The 17,329-nt window shown below is 45.1% G+C and overlaps 1 protein-coding gene across 3 annotated transcripts in view; it reads left to right on the forward strand.

The window, feature by feature from the left end:
• The window catches only part of dyrk1b (dual-specificity tyrosine-(Y)-phosphorylation regulated kinase 1B), a 41,343-nt gene that overhangs the window by 21,854 nt on the left and 2,160 nt on the right, over positions 1 to 17,329 (forward strand). For 2 of the 3 annotated variants that reach the window (XM_069172056.1, XM_069172054.1), the window contains exons 2-12: positions 9,520 to 9,686; positions 11,795 to 11,914; positions 12,044 to 12,232; positions 12,413 to 12,560; positions 13,274 to 13,423; positions 14,868 to 15,004; positions 15,131 to 15,277; positions 15,434 to 15,574; positions 15,739 to 15,859; positions 16,383 to 16,565; positions 16,869 to 16,972. In XM_069172056.1, the coding sequence (XP_069028157.1) occupies positions 9,618 to 9,686; positions 11,795 to 11,914; positions 12,044 to 12,232; positions 12,413 to 12,560; positions 13,274 to 13,423; positions 14,868 to 15,004; positions 15,131 to 15,277; positions 15,434 to 15,574; positions 15,739 to 15,859; positions 16,383 to 16,565; positions 16,869 to 16,972 (1,509 nt within the window). In that variant the 5' untranslated portion in view covers positions 9,520 to 9,617. Of the gene's footprint in view, positions 1 to 2,468; positions 2,639 to 9,519; positions 9,687 to 11,794; positions 11,915 to 12,043; positions 12,233 to 12,412; positions 12,561 to 13,273; positions 13,424 to 14,867; positions 15,005 to 15,130; positions 15,278 to 15,433; positions 15,575 to 15,738; positions 15,860 to 16,382; positions 16,566 to 16,868; positions 16,973 to 17,329 lie in introns of those variants that run through there. The other variant, XM_069172055.1, reaches the window with a different exon arrangement.

A 17,329-nucleotide genomic window follows, 5' to 3' on the forward strand; every position in this document is an offset into this window, starting at 1 on the left:
CATCACTCCTGTTTAAACTGGTTTGTATGCAGGACTGATTTGATCATGTTATTGATCAGCTGCAAGGCCTCAGAGTCTCAAAACAGAACAACTTTGGAAAATATGACCATAGTTTTGTTAAAGAGATGGTTTATATTTACTTTTCACGGTTGTCAGTTTAATCTGTTGAAGAGTAGTGTCGTCAGTGCCTGTAACACAACGTCTGACTTCAGCTGTTAAACGTCTCTTTCTGACCAGCTGACTGTAATAAGAAGAATATTTATAATGACCTGCGCCAAGGAGCTTCTGCTTTCAGTGTGGTTTGTTTGTTTATTTGTCAGCAGGATTACAGAAAAACTACCAGCCTGATTTATGGGCCGAGGAAAAACCTTTTACATTTTAAGATCTTAAAATCCAGCAGGTGGAAGTAAAGTTTACTAGAGAAAAAAAAAACATAGGCCATCCTAGAAATAATATGGTTCAGTGTCTCAGCCCACCCTCAAATGTCACAGATACGTCCTCGAGAGACACCCTGAATATCAGGCACACAGAGAGGACCAGCAGGGTCCACCGGCACCACCAGGATCTGTCCTGGGCTCAATGATGGTCGGTACACTGTGGAGCATTTTGGGATGGTGGTTTTTATGGGCCAGAACCAGAACAGAAAGGAATATATCCAGACACATGTTGAGGTTGAGGTTGTGGTTGCAGGTCATAGAGGAGTGCTGGTGGAGGTCTGTAATCTATGGTCTCCCTTCAAACAGAAGCACCCACCAAACCCGGGGCGGGTGCCATCTGAAGCTGGTTATCTGTGGTCAGAGTGAAAGCCTTGATCACACAGCTGTGAGGCCCCGTTCAGGTGTCCCTCTCCTGTGTTATCACACCTGTGTAGTCGTCACGCAGGTGTTCCCTCCCGTGTGGACGTTCCTCTGACCGTATCTTCAGTGATGAATCCAGGTTTTAGAAATGCAGAATGTTCCTGAGTCAGCAGTTACAGCGCAGCTGATTCATACTGTGTTATACACACCAGTGTTTCTATTAATCTGTCCACCTGGTTATCAATAGGAGAAGCCTGAAACTTGGAAACACCTCTCACAAAGGTTCACAGAGCTGAGCCACAACTTCAAAATATTCTGTTAGTTAGAAAACAGTCAGTGTGTTCGCATCAGAGTTCATTTCATCTAGTTTCACCTAATACACCGACTGCATAGTTTATATCTTTAATGTCACATATATTGTTGAAGCAGCACATACGTTGGTCAACACGACATGTATGCAGTGATCATTAGTGGTGTCCATCATTTACCATCTCATGTTTTTACACTAAAATAACCCACTCAATACAAATATGTATCTCAATCTTCAATAATTACCTTTAGCTGCTTACTAAAAATCATTGGGACAATATGTGTTTATCTTTAGATTATTGATTTTTTTTTTTTATTGGATTTTTTTTTTAATTGTCAAATAGTAATATTGACCTCCAAAATCCAGTCTGAGCCTCACTAATATTATAATATAAGACTATATGAAAATATGCAATAAGAGTTGTTCCTGGTCATTTAACAAATACCTGTGACATATTCATGTTTTTTTAATTTGCACATACTGTACAGAGGGAAACATCTTTTTAATGTGTAGTGGCTTTATTATTTACATCCCGTGTGTGTGAGATTATGTTGTTGTGTGGTGATTGTGTCGTTGGCTTCAGTCGGTGTGCTCTTCAACATGAACTTGGTCTCAATCAGCTGCTTTGTGTTGCTTGTCGTGTTCAAACCGGAGTACAAACGACAAAATGTAAAATATCACAAGCACCTTGACATCGATATTGTCGAGGGGACTTTAGGTGTTTTTATAAATTATTCACACACAGTGTTTTTGATTTATAATCATCACTGAGAACTTGAACACTTTTGTGTGTTATCTATTGGTAGCATGTTTACAGAACATGTGTAAATTGTAAAAACAGGAAAGAAGCCATTTTAAAATGTATTTTATAGATTTGGTATCATTCAGGAGCTCAAAGAAACGTTTTGAGCGACACTGTGTTCCTGGTGAGTTCAGTTCGGATCACTTTACTGTAACAGAAAGATGACATCAATGTCACGTCATCTGTAGGTGATATTTAAACTAACATCATGTTATAAACTCTCAATATGTCGTTCGGCCCGACAGAAAAACCCTGCGTGGCTTCAGCGTCTGTAATAAAATTACTCTTCATGCAGGTTATTGTTATTTTAGAGAATGATTCAACTTGTGAAATCTTTTGAACTCCGTGTCTGCCTGAAGTTTTAACTCTGCTTCTGTTGGTCACCCGATCTCACCGGACCACGTTGTGCTCTGAACACATACGTGTGCACATACTTGGACTATAAATACTCCTGTGCGAGGCAGAGTTGCCAACTGTTGACGGCCTGTGGTGGACTCGGTGGCGGTCGGCTCGCTGTTGTTGCTCGTCGGCGTGTTTGTGAGCAGGACTCAGGTGTTTGTGACGGCGCCGCCGGGAGCGACGCCTCATTGTTGTTACATCACCTTGCGGCAACACGACGCCGATGGGGAGCCGAAACGGTGGTCAGGAGGAGAGAAGATGTCTGTTACTGACGTCAGGAGCGAGGGATGAACGGAGGACGGATGGCTGAGCAGACTGAGAGGAGAAGAGGTCTGAGGAAGCAGCAGGAGGATGGAGGAGAGTGGGGGAGAGAGGGGCTGGGAGGGTGGGTTGAGTTGCTAGGGGAGAGGATGTCAGACTGTTGCTGAGAGCCAGGTCTGCTATTGGAAGCTACTTGCTTAGCAGGAGAGCAGCAGAAGAGGAGAGAGAGAAGTAGCTAATGAGTATTGTAGCCTGGTTGCTGAGACAGCACTGGGTTTATTTATAGAGCGCTGGCCAGCCAGCCCTTAGATACCAACAACGAATAAGCTGACAGAGAAAGAGGGGGCCTCAGCCAATGGCAGCGCAGGCAGGGGGATGCCAGATTGAGGAAGTGCTGTGACTGCCTCTCAGTCTCTTAAAGAGACGGCGCAGATTTCTGAGTACTAGGCAGATATTCTGTCTCTCCAGCAGTGACATATCTGTAAGCAGGCCAGGACCGGAGCACCAGCACCGGCCCAGTGACGCTGATTGGATTACTGTCTCTGCTCCATCACACAACACAACACAACGCAAGTAAACACGCACAGTTCAACACACGCACAGTTCAACACACACACTGTCCAACACACACAGTTCGAAACACGGCACCGCACAACGAACACACACACACAATAAACATAAACAGTCGAACACACTCAGTTCAACGCACTCAGTTCAACACGCACTCAGTTCAACGCACTCAGTTCAACACACTCAGTTCAACGCACTCAGTTCAACACGCACTCAGTTCAACGCACTCAGTTCAACGCACTCAGTTCAACGCACTCAGTTCAACGCACTCAGTTCAACACGCACTCAGTTCAACACGCACTCAGTTCAACACACACTCAGTTCAACACACACTCAGTTCAACACACACTCAGTTCAACACACACTCAGTTCAACACACACTCAGTTCAACGCACTCAGTTCAACGCACTCAGTTCAACACACACTCAGTTCAACACACACTCAGTTCAACACACTCAGTTCAACACACACTCAGTTCAACACACACTCAGTTCAACACACTCAGTTCAACACACACTCAGTTCAACACACACTCAGTTCAACACACACTCAGTTCAACACACACTCAGTTCAACGCACTCAGTTCAACGCACTCAGTTCAACGCACTCAGTTCAACGCACTCAGTTCAACACACACTCAGTTCAACACACACTCAGTTCAACACACTCAGTTCAACACACACTCAGTTCAACACACACTCAGTTCAACACACACTCAGTTCAACGCACTCAGTTCAACACACACTCAGTTCAACACACACTCAGTTCAACACACTCAGTTCAACACACTCAGTTCAACACACTCAGTTCAACACACACTCAGTTCAACACACACTCAGTTCAACACACACTCAGTTCAACACACACTCAGTTCAACACACTCAGTTCAACACACACTCAGTTCAACACACACTCAGTTCAACGCACTCAGTTCAACACACTCAGTTCAACGCACTCAGTTCAACACACACTCAGTTCAACACACACTCAGTTCAACGCACTCAGTTCAACGCACTCAGTTCAACACACTCAGTTCAACACACACTCAGTTCAACACACACTCAGTTCAACGCACTCAGTTCAACACACTCAGTTCAACACACTCAGTTCAACACACTCAGTTCAACACACACTCAGTTCAACGCACTCAGTTCAACACACTCAGTTCAACACACTCAGTTCAACACACACTCAGTTCAACACACACTCAGTTCAACGCACTCAGTTCAACACACACTCAGTTCAACGCACACTCAGTTCAACGCACACTCAGTTCAACGCACACTCAGTTCAACGCACACTCAGTTCAACGCACTCAGTTCAACACACACTCAGTTCAACGCACTCAGTTCAACGCACTCAGTTCAACACACTCAGTTCAACACACACTCAGTTCAACACACACTCAGTTCAACACGCACTCAGTTCAACACACACTCAGTTCAACACACACTCAGTTCAACGCACTCAGTTCAACGCACTCAGTTCAACGCACTCAGTTCAACACACACTCAGTTCAACACACACTCAGTTCAACGCGCACTCAGTTCAACACACTCAGTTCAACACACACTCAGTTCAACACACACTCAGTTCAACGCACTCAGTTCAACGCACTCAGTTCAACACGCACTCAGTTCAACGCGCACTCAGTTCAACGCGCACTCAGTTCAACGCGCACTCAGTTCAACACACACTCAGTTCAACACACACTCAGTTCAACACACACTCAGTTCAACACACACTCAGTTCAACGCACTCAGTTCAACACACTCAGTTCAACACACTCAGTTCAACACACACTCAGTTCAACGCACTCAGTTCAACACACACTCAGTTCAACACACACTCAGTTCAACGCACTCAGTTCAACACACACTCAGTTCAACACACACTCAGTTCAACACACACTCAGTTCAACACACACTCAGTTCAACACACACTCAGTTCAACGCACTCAGTTCAACACACTCAGTTCAACACACTCAGTTCAACACACACTCAGTTCAACACACACTCAGTTCAACACACACTCAGTTCAACACACTCAGTTCAACACACACTCAGTTCAACGCACTCAGTTCAACACACACTCAGTTCAACACGCACTCAGTTCAACACACTCAGTTCAACACACACTCAGTTCAACACACACTCAGTTCAACACACACTCAGTTCAACACACACTCAGTTCAACACACACTCAGTTCAACGCACTCAGTTCAACACACTCAGTTCAACACACTCAGTTCAACACACACTCAGTTCAACACACACTCAGTTCAACGCACTCAGTTCAACACACTCAGTTCAACACACACTCAGTTCAACACGCACTCAGTTCAACACGCACTCAGTTCAACACGCACTCAGTTCAACACGCACTCAGTTCAACACGCACTCAGTTCAACACGCACTCAGTTCAACACGCACTCAGTTCAACACGCACTCAGTTCAACACACACTCAGTTCAACACACACTCAGTTCAACACGCACTCAGTTCAACACGCACTCAGTTCAACACGCACTCAGTTCAACACGCACTCAGTTCAACACGCACTCAGTTCAACACGCACTCAGTTCAACGCACTCAGTTCAACACGCACTCAGTTCAACACGCACTCAGTTCAACACGCACTCAGTTCAACACGCACTCAGTTCAACGCACTCAGTTCAACACACACTCAGTTCAACACACACTCAGTTCAACACACTCAGTTCAACACACTCAGTTCAACGCACTCAGTTCAACGCACTCAGTTCAACGCACTCAGTTCAACACGCACTCAGTTCAACACGCACTCAGTTCAACACAGGTTGAGAGCTGCCCTGCTGGTTCCAGGTTCTTGGTTCGTAGACCCTGGTTCCTGGTTCGTAGACCCAGGTTCCTGGTTCATGGTTCATGGTTCATGGATCCTGGTTCTGCAGTATCAGATGATGTGAGATGAGGAGCAGTGAATAATCAGTGTTTGTGTGTGTGGATGATGATGATGACGATGACGACAGAAGTCATTGCTCCATGTTTACAGTGAAGTTCTGTCCGGCATCATATTACAGTGATGTAGTCCTGAAATCTAGTGAGCACTAGCCTGCCTCAGCTGCTCTCACCTGTCACTGTCAGCCTGTGATCTAGCAGGGCTGATCCAGCCACGAGTCGTCCCTCCCACTCCCCGCCCCCCCCCCCACAGACTGACTGACACACCTATGCTGCTGCAGGTGACCTCAGAGGAGACAGTGGTCGGTGGTCAGCTCTCAGCGTGACAGTGGTTTCTAACTGATTCACTGAGTTCACTTCAAATAGTTTTTGTTCGTACTTTTCTCTGATTAAATAAACTCATGTTTTCTCTGGTCGGATCTGAACTGCACACAAAACTGCAGCTCCTGTTTCACTGTGAAGCTTTTAGCAGACATACACGTACATATATACAGCTTATATATACACATACATATATACAGCTTATATATACACGTACATATATACGTACATATTTACAGCTTGTATACACATACATATGTACATGTTATATATACATATATATAGTTGATATATACAGTACATATATACAGCTTATATATACAATGGAGTTATACACAGCTAATATATACACAGTACATATATACGGTACATATATACAGCTTATATATACAGTACATATATGCAGTTTATATACACGGTACATATATACAGCTTATATATACACAATACATATATGCAGTTTATATATACAGTATAGATATACATGTACATATATACAGCATATATATAGTACATATATACAGCATATATATGCTGTACATATATACAGTATATATACAATATATATATATGTATATATATGTGTGTGTGTATATATATACATATATATATATATATATATGTATATATATAGCTTATATATAAAGTACATATATAGACAGCTTGTATATACAGTATATATAAAGCATATACTGTAAATTTAGAAAATACACAATACATATATAGAGCACATATATTGAGTACATACACAGTATATACATAGAGTACATACTTTAAATACAGTACATGTATACAGAACACATACATACATATACATATATATACAGCATAAATACAGATTTACAGTACATATACTATACACAGCACACAATGCAAATACAGCAAATATACATACAGTACACATATACATTCCATATATACTGTATGTATACCATATATATGATATACAGTACATATACCATATATACTGTATATATATAACATATACAGCAAATATACATTTATACAGTACTTACAGATATACAGTAGAGCCCATATACTGTACATATAGTATATATATATATATATATATATATATATATATATATATATATATATATATATATATATGTTGGGATTGGCTGTATGTATCAGAGACGGACAGTCTGTGGTTCTGTAGATGTGAAGATCTGCGGGTCGATATGTTAGAACATGAGAGCCTTTACTTGCACACACACACCTGTACACAGCGAATGATGGGTTACATACCTGGATAATGGAGGGTGTTTCAGATGAAGACTTTCTGTCATACAGCAGCCTGTTTTCAGAATATTGGATCCATTCATAAACTACATGAAGTATTTCTACAGTGATCACGTGTTGATGTTTCAGTCTCATATTTATATGGGCGGTTCTCTCTCTGTGAGAGCACCAGTGTCATTCATCCCTCTTCTCTGTCTGTGGAGGAAGAGGAGCGGCGGTGGGCAGCTGAACCACTCCCTGTCCATGGAAACCAGACCATCAATAATGATGCAGAGCGACGAGCTGTGTTCTGACCCACATGTGTCCTCCTCCGTGGGAGTCTGCGGGAGCTTCATCTCGGATATATATCTGAACAGACCTGATCTGAGGCTGTTAAAGATAAACTGATCTCATCATAATCACAGTCGCTCCCCGGAGACCTCCACGTTCAAACAAACTCTGCTCTGATTAGTGGAGGAAATGTGCACTCAGTGTCACAGGACCACGCTAGAGCTTCTGGATGCTGGTTGTCTTGGCCGGTTGTTCGTCCACATCAGCAGCTGACTGAAGCGGTTCAACCTCCGTTCAGACGCATCACCGCAGAGAGCTCTCTGATTGGCTGTTGTGAATCATTCATTCACTCATTTAAAGCAGAATTCTCGTAATTTGTCCTTTTTTCTTACCGTAGCTGTAGTGACACTTGTTGTTTTATGATGAAGCGATGAAGACTTCATTCATCTTCCAACGGTCGGATTCAGCAGGAGAACACACTGCTTTCTTCTGGATTTCTTCTAAGTGTCCTTGAGCAAGACACTGAACCCTAAATTGCTCCCGATGCCGTCCGATCGGTGTGTGTGTGAATGGAAAACAGTGTAAAAAGTGCTTTGAGACCGATGAGGTGATGAAGCGCTATACGAGTGCCGACCATTTACTGTCTACCGTGTTTCTCTATGATGTTTCTGTACATTCACGTTGGTATCCTGCAGGCTTCAGGTGCCTCTCAGGTGTGTTTAACTGCAGCATTTAACAGATCCAATCTCTGACATGATGATGGTCTTCGCTGTATTTACTGCAGGATTAATTGAAACACCAGCTTTTCTGAATTTTTTGGAAACAACTGTGCTGTTTGTGTTTGAGCTGCAGTACTGCAGCTGCACAGTAGGGGCAGCGCAGCCTTATAAACACACCGGTTTGTGAGACAGCGGAGAAAAGAAACAGTGAGATGTGTTGAAGTGATGCCGACGAAGAACATTTATCTACTTTGTGAAACAAACCACATATAAAAGTATGTTCTGTTGTGTGGAAGGTGATGATGATGATGATGATGATGATGATGGTCTAAAGATTTATAACACAAAGAAAACCTCTGTTCCCAAACGGCTCTCAGAGACTCTGCAGGTTTCCTCAGTGAGTTCAATCAATGAATCACCGGTCTGATGTGTGAGACCCTCAGTCTGAACTGAACCACTCATGAGTCTGGTTTTGTCAGGAGTTGTCTGTCCCCCCTTCCTGGTGAAGCTCAGCAGTGACACCAGGTTGGTTTTCGAGTTGTGAGGAAGTCGTGCAGAAGTTGTGAACGAAGCATTTGGTTGGACGAGAGTCCGTTTTGTGAAGTGTACCAGGAGCTCCTACTGTAGTCTCGATGTGGAAACATGAAGGTCCCACATGTGTTGGCACTTTTTTTTTTTTTAAATCCTTTGTGCAGGATCGCTGACTTCTTTATCTGCAGCGCAGTCCAGTCTGTACACGTCTTACATGCATTTATAAAAGTGAACAGAAGTTAATATTCACCTCACTCGGGATGAGGATCAGTTGTGTGGTGTGCAACGATAGACCAGCAGCAGCCGCGATGGAGGCGCCAAGGGTTCCCCGCTCTAATCGTCTCTCTCTCTCTCTCCTCAGGTGTAAGCAGCTCAGGATGTCCGCCCACCTCCTCCTCCTCCTCCTCCTCCTCCTCCTCCTCCTCCACTGCCCAGGGCTTCTCCCTCGCTGAGCCAGCCATGACCAGCCAGCACACACATACACACCCCTCCTTCAGCTCCATCCACTCCATGGCCGAGCAGCAGCAGGTAACACACACACACACACACACACACACACACACACACACACACACACACACACACACACACACACACACACACACACACAGAGTCAGTGCTTTGTAGGTCACCTGTTTGATCGGCTACAGTCTCACAGGGACGTACTCACATTGTTTCATCGTCATACATTCAAACGTCCACGTGTGTTTTGAGCAGCGACTGAAAATGACTTGAGATTGTCAATAAGAAAAAGTAATATTGTTTACATTGAGATAAAGACAGCAGAGGATATGACTTAGACAAATAGCGAGTGTTATTAACAGGCTTCAACAATCAGAGACGTGTCAGCGGACGTCCAGGTGGACCGACCTGCTCCGCTGCCTGTGTGTCTTCACATCCAGCTGCTCTTCTTTAAATGTGTAAATGTGAAGCGTTGGAGGCTCTTCGGTGGTCCGACAGTAGCTCATCAATCAGTACAGTCCAGCTTCAGCCCTCCACTTAAAGTCCAGGATTTAACTTCTTAACATCCATGTGGAGATTTTATCAGACACAAGACACATGATGAGGGAAGTAATCATCCTACACAGTATATAGAGACAGTCTGATACAGGCAGCCGGGCCTTCAGACATCAGGAATACGGCCCCGCCCCGTTTCTGGGAGAAAACACAGGACCCTCACTACAGATTTGAGTGTAAAAGTAACAGGAAAAAAACTAAAACTATTAAAAAAATTTAAAAAAAAACAACAACACCATGTCAGGTGAATATATTATATATGCTCCTGCCAGGATATTTCCAGAAGTCAAATCTGATCCCTCTTCATCTCCCAGCTGGTTCAATAACTGTCCTCTGAGTCTATTTCCACCTCACTGAGTCTCCAGGTGAGAAAGTACCTGTGAAATGTTTCAGTTTTCAGATGCACGCTAACATTAGCACTGTGCTAACTGACCGAGCTCCATTATAACCCGCAGCGTCCCGTTAGATCTTTCTTTCACAGTCTTTTTTAGGAGGTGTTATGAATTTAAAGTAGAAGTTTAGAAGTCTGTGCAGCATGCAGGATTGTTTTCCTCCACAAGGGGGCGTGGTGGCTTCTTCAGCTGAAAGTCAGAGCAGCAGGACTTGAATGAATTTAGAGAGGTTTGGAGTTGGACAGTTCACACTGGCTCTCATTGAACTTTAGTATTTATATACTATATATATATATATATATAGAGAGAGAGAGAGATAGATAGATATTTATATCTATATAATATATATTTATATTTATATATTTATCTATCTAATTTTCTGTGTTAAGCCTCACAGATGGAAATAAAATGTCCCCATGAGAACAAATCCACACGTTTAAAAGTTAGAGGTCAGAGGTCACTGCTAACATCTGTAATCTGCTGCTCCACCCAGACCTGATCCCTCCATGTAGGAGCACGTCAGGTGTGTTCGGATAGCGAGCGGTCACCTGGCTCCACACCACACCTGTACCACACTCTGGAACATCCAGAGCGTCAGAGCCCATCTCCAGGGCCGAGGTTCATGAGAATCTGCTGATCCCATCAACATGTGGTCTTTGGATCTGGATCCGGGTCAGAGAGTGTCTGCCCAGATGTTCTGAGGGAGGAGGGAGTGCAGGGGGGTGTTCTCATGGATGTGTAGGAGAAGATGTGTTCAGGTGCTCTAGGTTGAGTCAAGAAGAACCCCAGACAGGAAGCACGTGTTCACCTCCAGAACAGAAATTAAGGTCCGGATCAGGAACGCTGAAACTTAACAGTGAAGCTGCAATGAGAACTTTCTGACCCAACTCAGCTTCTGCACTTGTTGCGCTGGACAACCAGGAGACACGACAGAGTCCTCTGAGTCAGAAGCAGCTCCAGTCAGCTGAGCAACGTTTACGATGGAACAGAGTCACATGGTCTCATCAGGAAAACAACTAAAGGGTGTTTGATTGATTGATGTCATCATCTGATCTTTGTTTACCTTCACTGTGTGCGTGTGCCTGATGTGGTTACGTTATCAGCAGGTCAGAGGTCATGTGTGTGTGCTTTATCTTCTTTGGTAACAAGGAGCTGGCAGGGATCAGTATTCTACTAAGATGAGTGTGTGAGATGAGTGTGTAAAGGTGTGTATATTCCTGTCTACAGGTGCTGTCTGATATGACCATAATCCAGCGGAGGATCCCCCCGAGTTTCAGAGACCCTGCCAGCGCCCCCCTGAGGAAACTCTCTGTAGACCTCATCAAAACTTACAAGCACATCAATGAGGTGGGACACACAACAACAACAACACACACACACACATACAATAACCAGAGCTGATGCAGGGTGTGTACGCACACACTAGGACGTACCTAGCAGCAGAGCGGGGACCTGATGCTGTGCTGCCCCCCTCAGGTGTACTATACTAAGAAGAAGCGGCGGGCCCAGCAGGTCCCTCCTGAGGACAGCAGCACCAAGAAGGAGAGGAAAGTCTACAACGATGGCTACGATGACGACAACTACGACTACATTGTCAAAAACGGAGAAAAGTGGCTGGACCGCTATGAGATAGACTCGCTGATCGGGAAGGGCTCCTTCGGACAGGTGAGTCCGCTAAGGACGAGAACCATAAGGTTTATAAAACCTTATGATTAGTCCTTAACGTTTGAACCAATCAGAGCAGCAGCAGTGTAACACACACACACACAGCACACGTTGTAGACGTGATGGGAGCAGTCTGACCTGCAGCGAGTTGACTCCGCCTCTCCTCACCTGTGTCTGCAGGTGGTGAAGGCCTACGACCACCACGAGCAGGAGTGGGTCGCCATCAAGATCATCAAGAACAAAAAGGCATTTTTAAACCAGGCACAGATCGAACTACGCCTGCTGGAGCTCATGAACAAGCATGACACTGAGATGAAATATTACATAGGTAAGATACACACACACACACACACACACACACACACACACACACACACACACATTACAGGCTGATCAGAAATGGCTTATTTATTCACAGATTTGTTTCCACTAAGTGGAAATAGTGAATTTTCTGTCGTAAACATGGCTGTTGTTGCTTAAGAAACAATATTTATTCCTATTTACAATATGAATCGGATCTTAACTATGTTCTGAATCAGATTGTTTCACTCTGTGGTTTCATGATGAACCTGGAAAAGTGACCTTCTGAAACCCTTATTAGAATAATATGATGATAAAATAAAATAATATCCTGAATGTGTGAGTCTGATTTGAACTGTGCTGATCATAGAGATCTTCTGTTATTAATGCCTTTAATGTGAAACTAACCTCCTCTGTTGATGAAAAAATAAAAGGCATGTAGCTCATCGGAACACAGAACATGAACATACAGCAGGACATGATGAAGGTGGAGGAGGAGGAGCTGGTTGACTTCAGTAACAGGAAGTCTGGGTGGATGATGGAGTCGTCACCTCACTGATGTCACACTTTAAATGGAGTTTATATCTGAGAGTGAATGTTCTGATTCTGACTTCACTGTATCTGCTAACCTTCCTCTCTGTCTGTCTGTCTGTGTGTGTGTGTGTGTGTGTGTGTGTGTGTGTGTGTGTGTGTGTCTGTCTGTCTGTCTGTCTGTCTGTCTGTCTGTCTGTCTGTCTGTAGTCCACCTGAAGCGTCACTTTATGTTTAGGAACCATCTGTGTTTGGTGTTTGAGTTGTTGAGCTACAACCTGTACGACCTGCTGAGGAACACCAACTTCAGAGGAGTCTCCCTCAACCTCACCAGGAAGTTTGCACAGCAGCTTTGTACAGGTGGGTGGAGTTACACAGAGTTTGTACAGGTGGGTGGAGTCACAGAGTTTGTATACAGGTGGGTGGAGTCACAGAGATTGTACAGGTGGGTGGAGTCACAGAGTTTGTACAGGTGGGTGGAGTCACAGAGATTGTACAGGTGGGTGGAATCACAACACGACCTGTCGTCGTCGTCGTCGTCGTCGTCGTGCCGCCCCCCCCCCCCCCGGTTCTCCTGGCGTCACCTCCGTCATCTGTCCTCCTCCTCACTGACATTCCTCCTCCGTCCTCATCCTCCTCCTCCTCCTCCTCTTCTGCTCCTCCTCACTGACCTTCCTCATCCTCCTCCTCCTCCTCCTCTGCTCCTCCTCACTGACCTTCCTCCTCCTCTTCCATCTCCTCCTCCTCTGCTCCTCCTCCTCCTCACTGACCTTCCTCCTCCATCTCCTCCTCCTCCTAAATGGTAAATGGTCTGTACTTGTATAGCGCTTTATCACCTTTCGGTCTCAAAGCGCTTTAACATGGTTTTTCCATTCACCCATTCACACACTAATGAGACAGATCACCATGCAAGGTGCTGCCATCAGGAGCACATTCACACACTGATGGTACAACATCGGGAGCAACTTGGCATGTGGACAGGAGGAGCTGGGGATCGAACCACCAACCTTCCGATTAGTGTTCAACCCACCCCGTCTGAGCCACAGCCTCCCATAAAAAAAAATTAAACGAGGTATAGTGCAGATTTATTGCTATCCTGTAATTATACTAGATCTGTTGTTGTTCTTTGGGAGCTTCGCCTTCAAGCAGAGTGAACAGCCAGCCATTGTGCAACCGTGAGTACATCCAGCCGTTGCAGTTGTCACTCCTGTAGAGAATAGATCTTGTTAGCCGGTAAGCTAATTTGCGCGCCCACAGAACGTAACAGTACGGGAGCGTGCGCGGGATAATAAAAAAAAAATAAAACTGATAATGAAATAGATCCCGGTCAAAAAAGCTGCCTCGAGTAAACAACAAAGTGACTATGTCAAAGGCGGTATTTACGACTATCTAGTTCGATGTAAAGTAAGTCCGTAAAGGTCTCAGTTTGAATGAATGCTTCGCAGCCACATGTGTGTGTAGAACTTGCTGTGCCTCCTCCTCCATGTCTGCTTGGTTCTCCAGCAGCTGGTTGTCAGTCCTGAACCTGAAGTCCTTCAGGAGGACGTCTGACCCGGAGTCTGTCCAGATGTTCTGTCCACTGTTGGTCAGGCCTCTTCTGCTCCTCCTCCTCTTCTGCTCCTCCTTCCAGCTCATGTCCTACACCTTGGACAGTCTCAGAGAAATCTTTGGTCCTGTCTATCTGCTGATCATACATCCCAATGAGGGGCGGGGCCATCACATTATCCTCCTCCTCTGATTTAGATTTAGATTTGAATGATGTCTTTTTTATGTGTATCTGACCAATGTCTCGTTTTGCCCATAGCGTTATTATTCCTGGCCACTCCAGAGCTGTCAATCATCCACTGCGACCTGAAACCGGAGAACATCCTGCTGTGTAACCCCAAGAGATCTGCCATCAAGATAGTGGACTTTGGCTCCTCCTGCCAGCTCGGACAGAGGGTGAGCAGAACCCACAGATCCTCACTGACATGAAGCTCTAAGTACAAATAAAGTGATCCACTGCAGGAGTGGATGTAGAGACGGGCTTCAAGGTCGGCCTCTGAACTCCTCTCGTCCTCCCCGCAGATTTATCAGTACATCCAGAGCAGGTTCTACCGCTCTCCGGAGGTGCTGCTCGGGATGCCCTATGACCTGGCCATCGACATGTGGTCTCTGGGCTGCATCCTGGTGGAGATGCACACAGGAGAGCCTCTGTTCAGCGGCTCCAACGAGGTAACGGCAGCACCAACATGTAAACATGTAAACATGATTAGTGCAGCAGAGCAGTTGTTCAGTGTTTTCCTTTACTGACATTCACGGTGCGTGTGCGTGTGTGTGTGTGTGTGTGTGTGTGTGTGTGTGTGTGTGTGTGTGTGTGTGTGTGTTCAGGTTGACCAAATGAACAAGATTGTGGAGGTTCTGGGGGTTCCACCCAGCCACATGCTGGATGCAGCTCCTAAAGCCAGGAAGTACTTTGACAAGCTGTCCGACGGTCTGTGGACAGTGAAGAAGAACAAGGACGTGAAGAAGGTGAACCTCAGATCATTTACAGTTCTCATGAACAGCAAGGAGGTCCAGAATGTCTGAACCCCTGCTAATATGTTCTGTATATACCGGTGGGGCGGGGGGATTATTAAACTAGAGTTTATATTTTTCAGTGTCTAAGTACTGATGAGTGTGTGTGTGTGTTGTAGGAGTATAAGCCCCCAGCGACACGGCGTCTTCATGAGATTTTAGGTGTAGAGACTGGGGGGCCAGGGGGCCGCAGGGCAGGAGAGCCAGGACACGCCCCCTGTGACTACCTGAAGTTTAAAGGTGAGTCATCACTCTGTGGTATCGGTTATATTATATATATATAATATCTTATATATATATATACGTATATATAATATATTATATATATAGATACCTTTAACCTTTGCTTAAGCACATTAATTGTCCGTATTCATTTTGAAGCCCCCGGCTATTAACACTTAAATAAGGCTTAATCTATTTACCACAGGAAAATAATGCAAACATTTGTCCACAGTTGGTTGGCTCTGGTTAATCCAGAATGAATGAGTTTAAAGAGGAAAGAGACAGCAGAAGTGTTTTTTAACACAAAAATAAAGAAAAAATGGCTTCGAATGTAAGAAAAGTCGAGAAAAGACACTTAACTACAAAGATATATAAGGTGGGCTCAGGATGGCAGCTGTAGTACAGGCAGACTGCTGTAACATGGAGTAGGTGGTGAAAAGCACCATCTGCTGGATGTGAGGCAGAACTACACACATACAGACTACAGGCGGCTGCCTTCCTCTCTCCTCCTCCTCATCCTCCTGTCCTGCTCCTCCTCCAGACCTGATCCTGCGCATGCTGGACTACGACCCGAAAAGCCGCATCACGCCATTCTACGCCCTGCAGCACAACTTCTTCAAGAAGACGACCGATGAAGGAACCAACACCAGTTCATCCACATCCACCTCTCCTGCCATGGACCACTCCCATTCAACCTCCACCACCAGCTCCGTCTCCAGCTCTGGTACATACACACTACACTATACACACACTACACACTACACTTCACACACTCTGAACATGGACCACTCCCATTCAACCTCCACCACCAGCTCCGTCTCCAGCTCTGGTACACACACACTACACTATACACACACTACACACTACACTTCACACACTCTGAACATGGACCACTCCCATTCAACCTCCACCACCAGCTCTGTCTCCGGCCCCCATATACACAATACACAATCTACACACACACTATACACTACACACTCTACACTGGGGTGTGTGTGTCTTTAACGTTCCTCTGTTCCTCCTCCAGGTGGCTCCAGTGGTTCTTCCAATGACAACCGAAACTACCGCTACAGTAACCGCTACTACAACTCTGCTGTTACACATTCAGACTACGAGATGACCAGCCCTCAGGTACGCACGCACGCACGCACGCACGCACACACACACACACACACACACACACACACACACACACACACACACACACTCTCCCTCTATCAGCTTGGACTCACCAGGCGTTTTCGGAGCGCAGGAACTTTTCAGTTTTCCGTTCCTAGAACTTATTTTTGTGTTACTTTTTTAAGCCCCTCCCCCTGGACAGCTACTTCCCCTGTTACAAAAGGAGCTGTGATGACGTAAGTGTGCAGCGGTCAGTCGAACACCGGAGCAACCGCCATGTTTAAAACGGCATGTGAACACAGTTAACAGTAAACTTCAGCTCTGAGACAGTTTGATGACAGCTGACGTTGTTGCAGACTTGGTGTCCTG

This window comes from Embiotoca jacksoni, unplaced genomic scaffold (assembly GCF_022577435.1).
Source record: "Embiotoca jacksoni isolate LCO1_2020_lvr unplaced genomic scaffold, fEmbJac1.0.p SCAF_50, whole genome shotgun sequence".
Taxonomy (NCBI): domain Eukaryota; kingdom Metazoa; phylum Chordata; class Actinopteri; family Embiotocidae; genus Embiotoca; species Embiotoca jacksoni.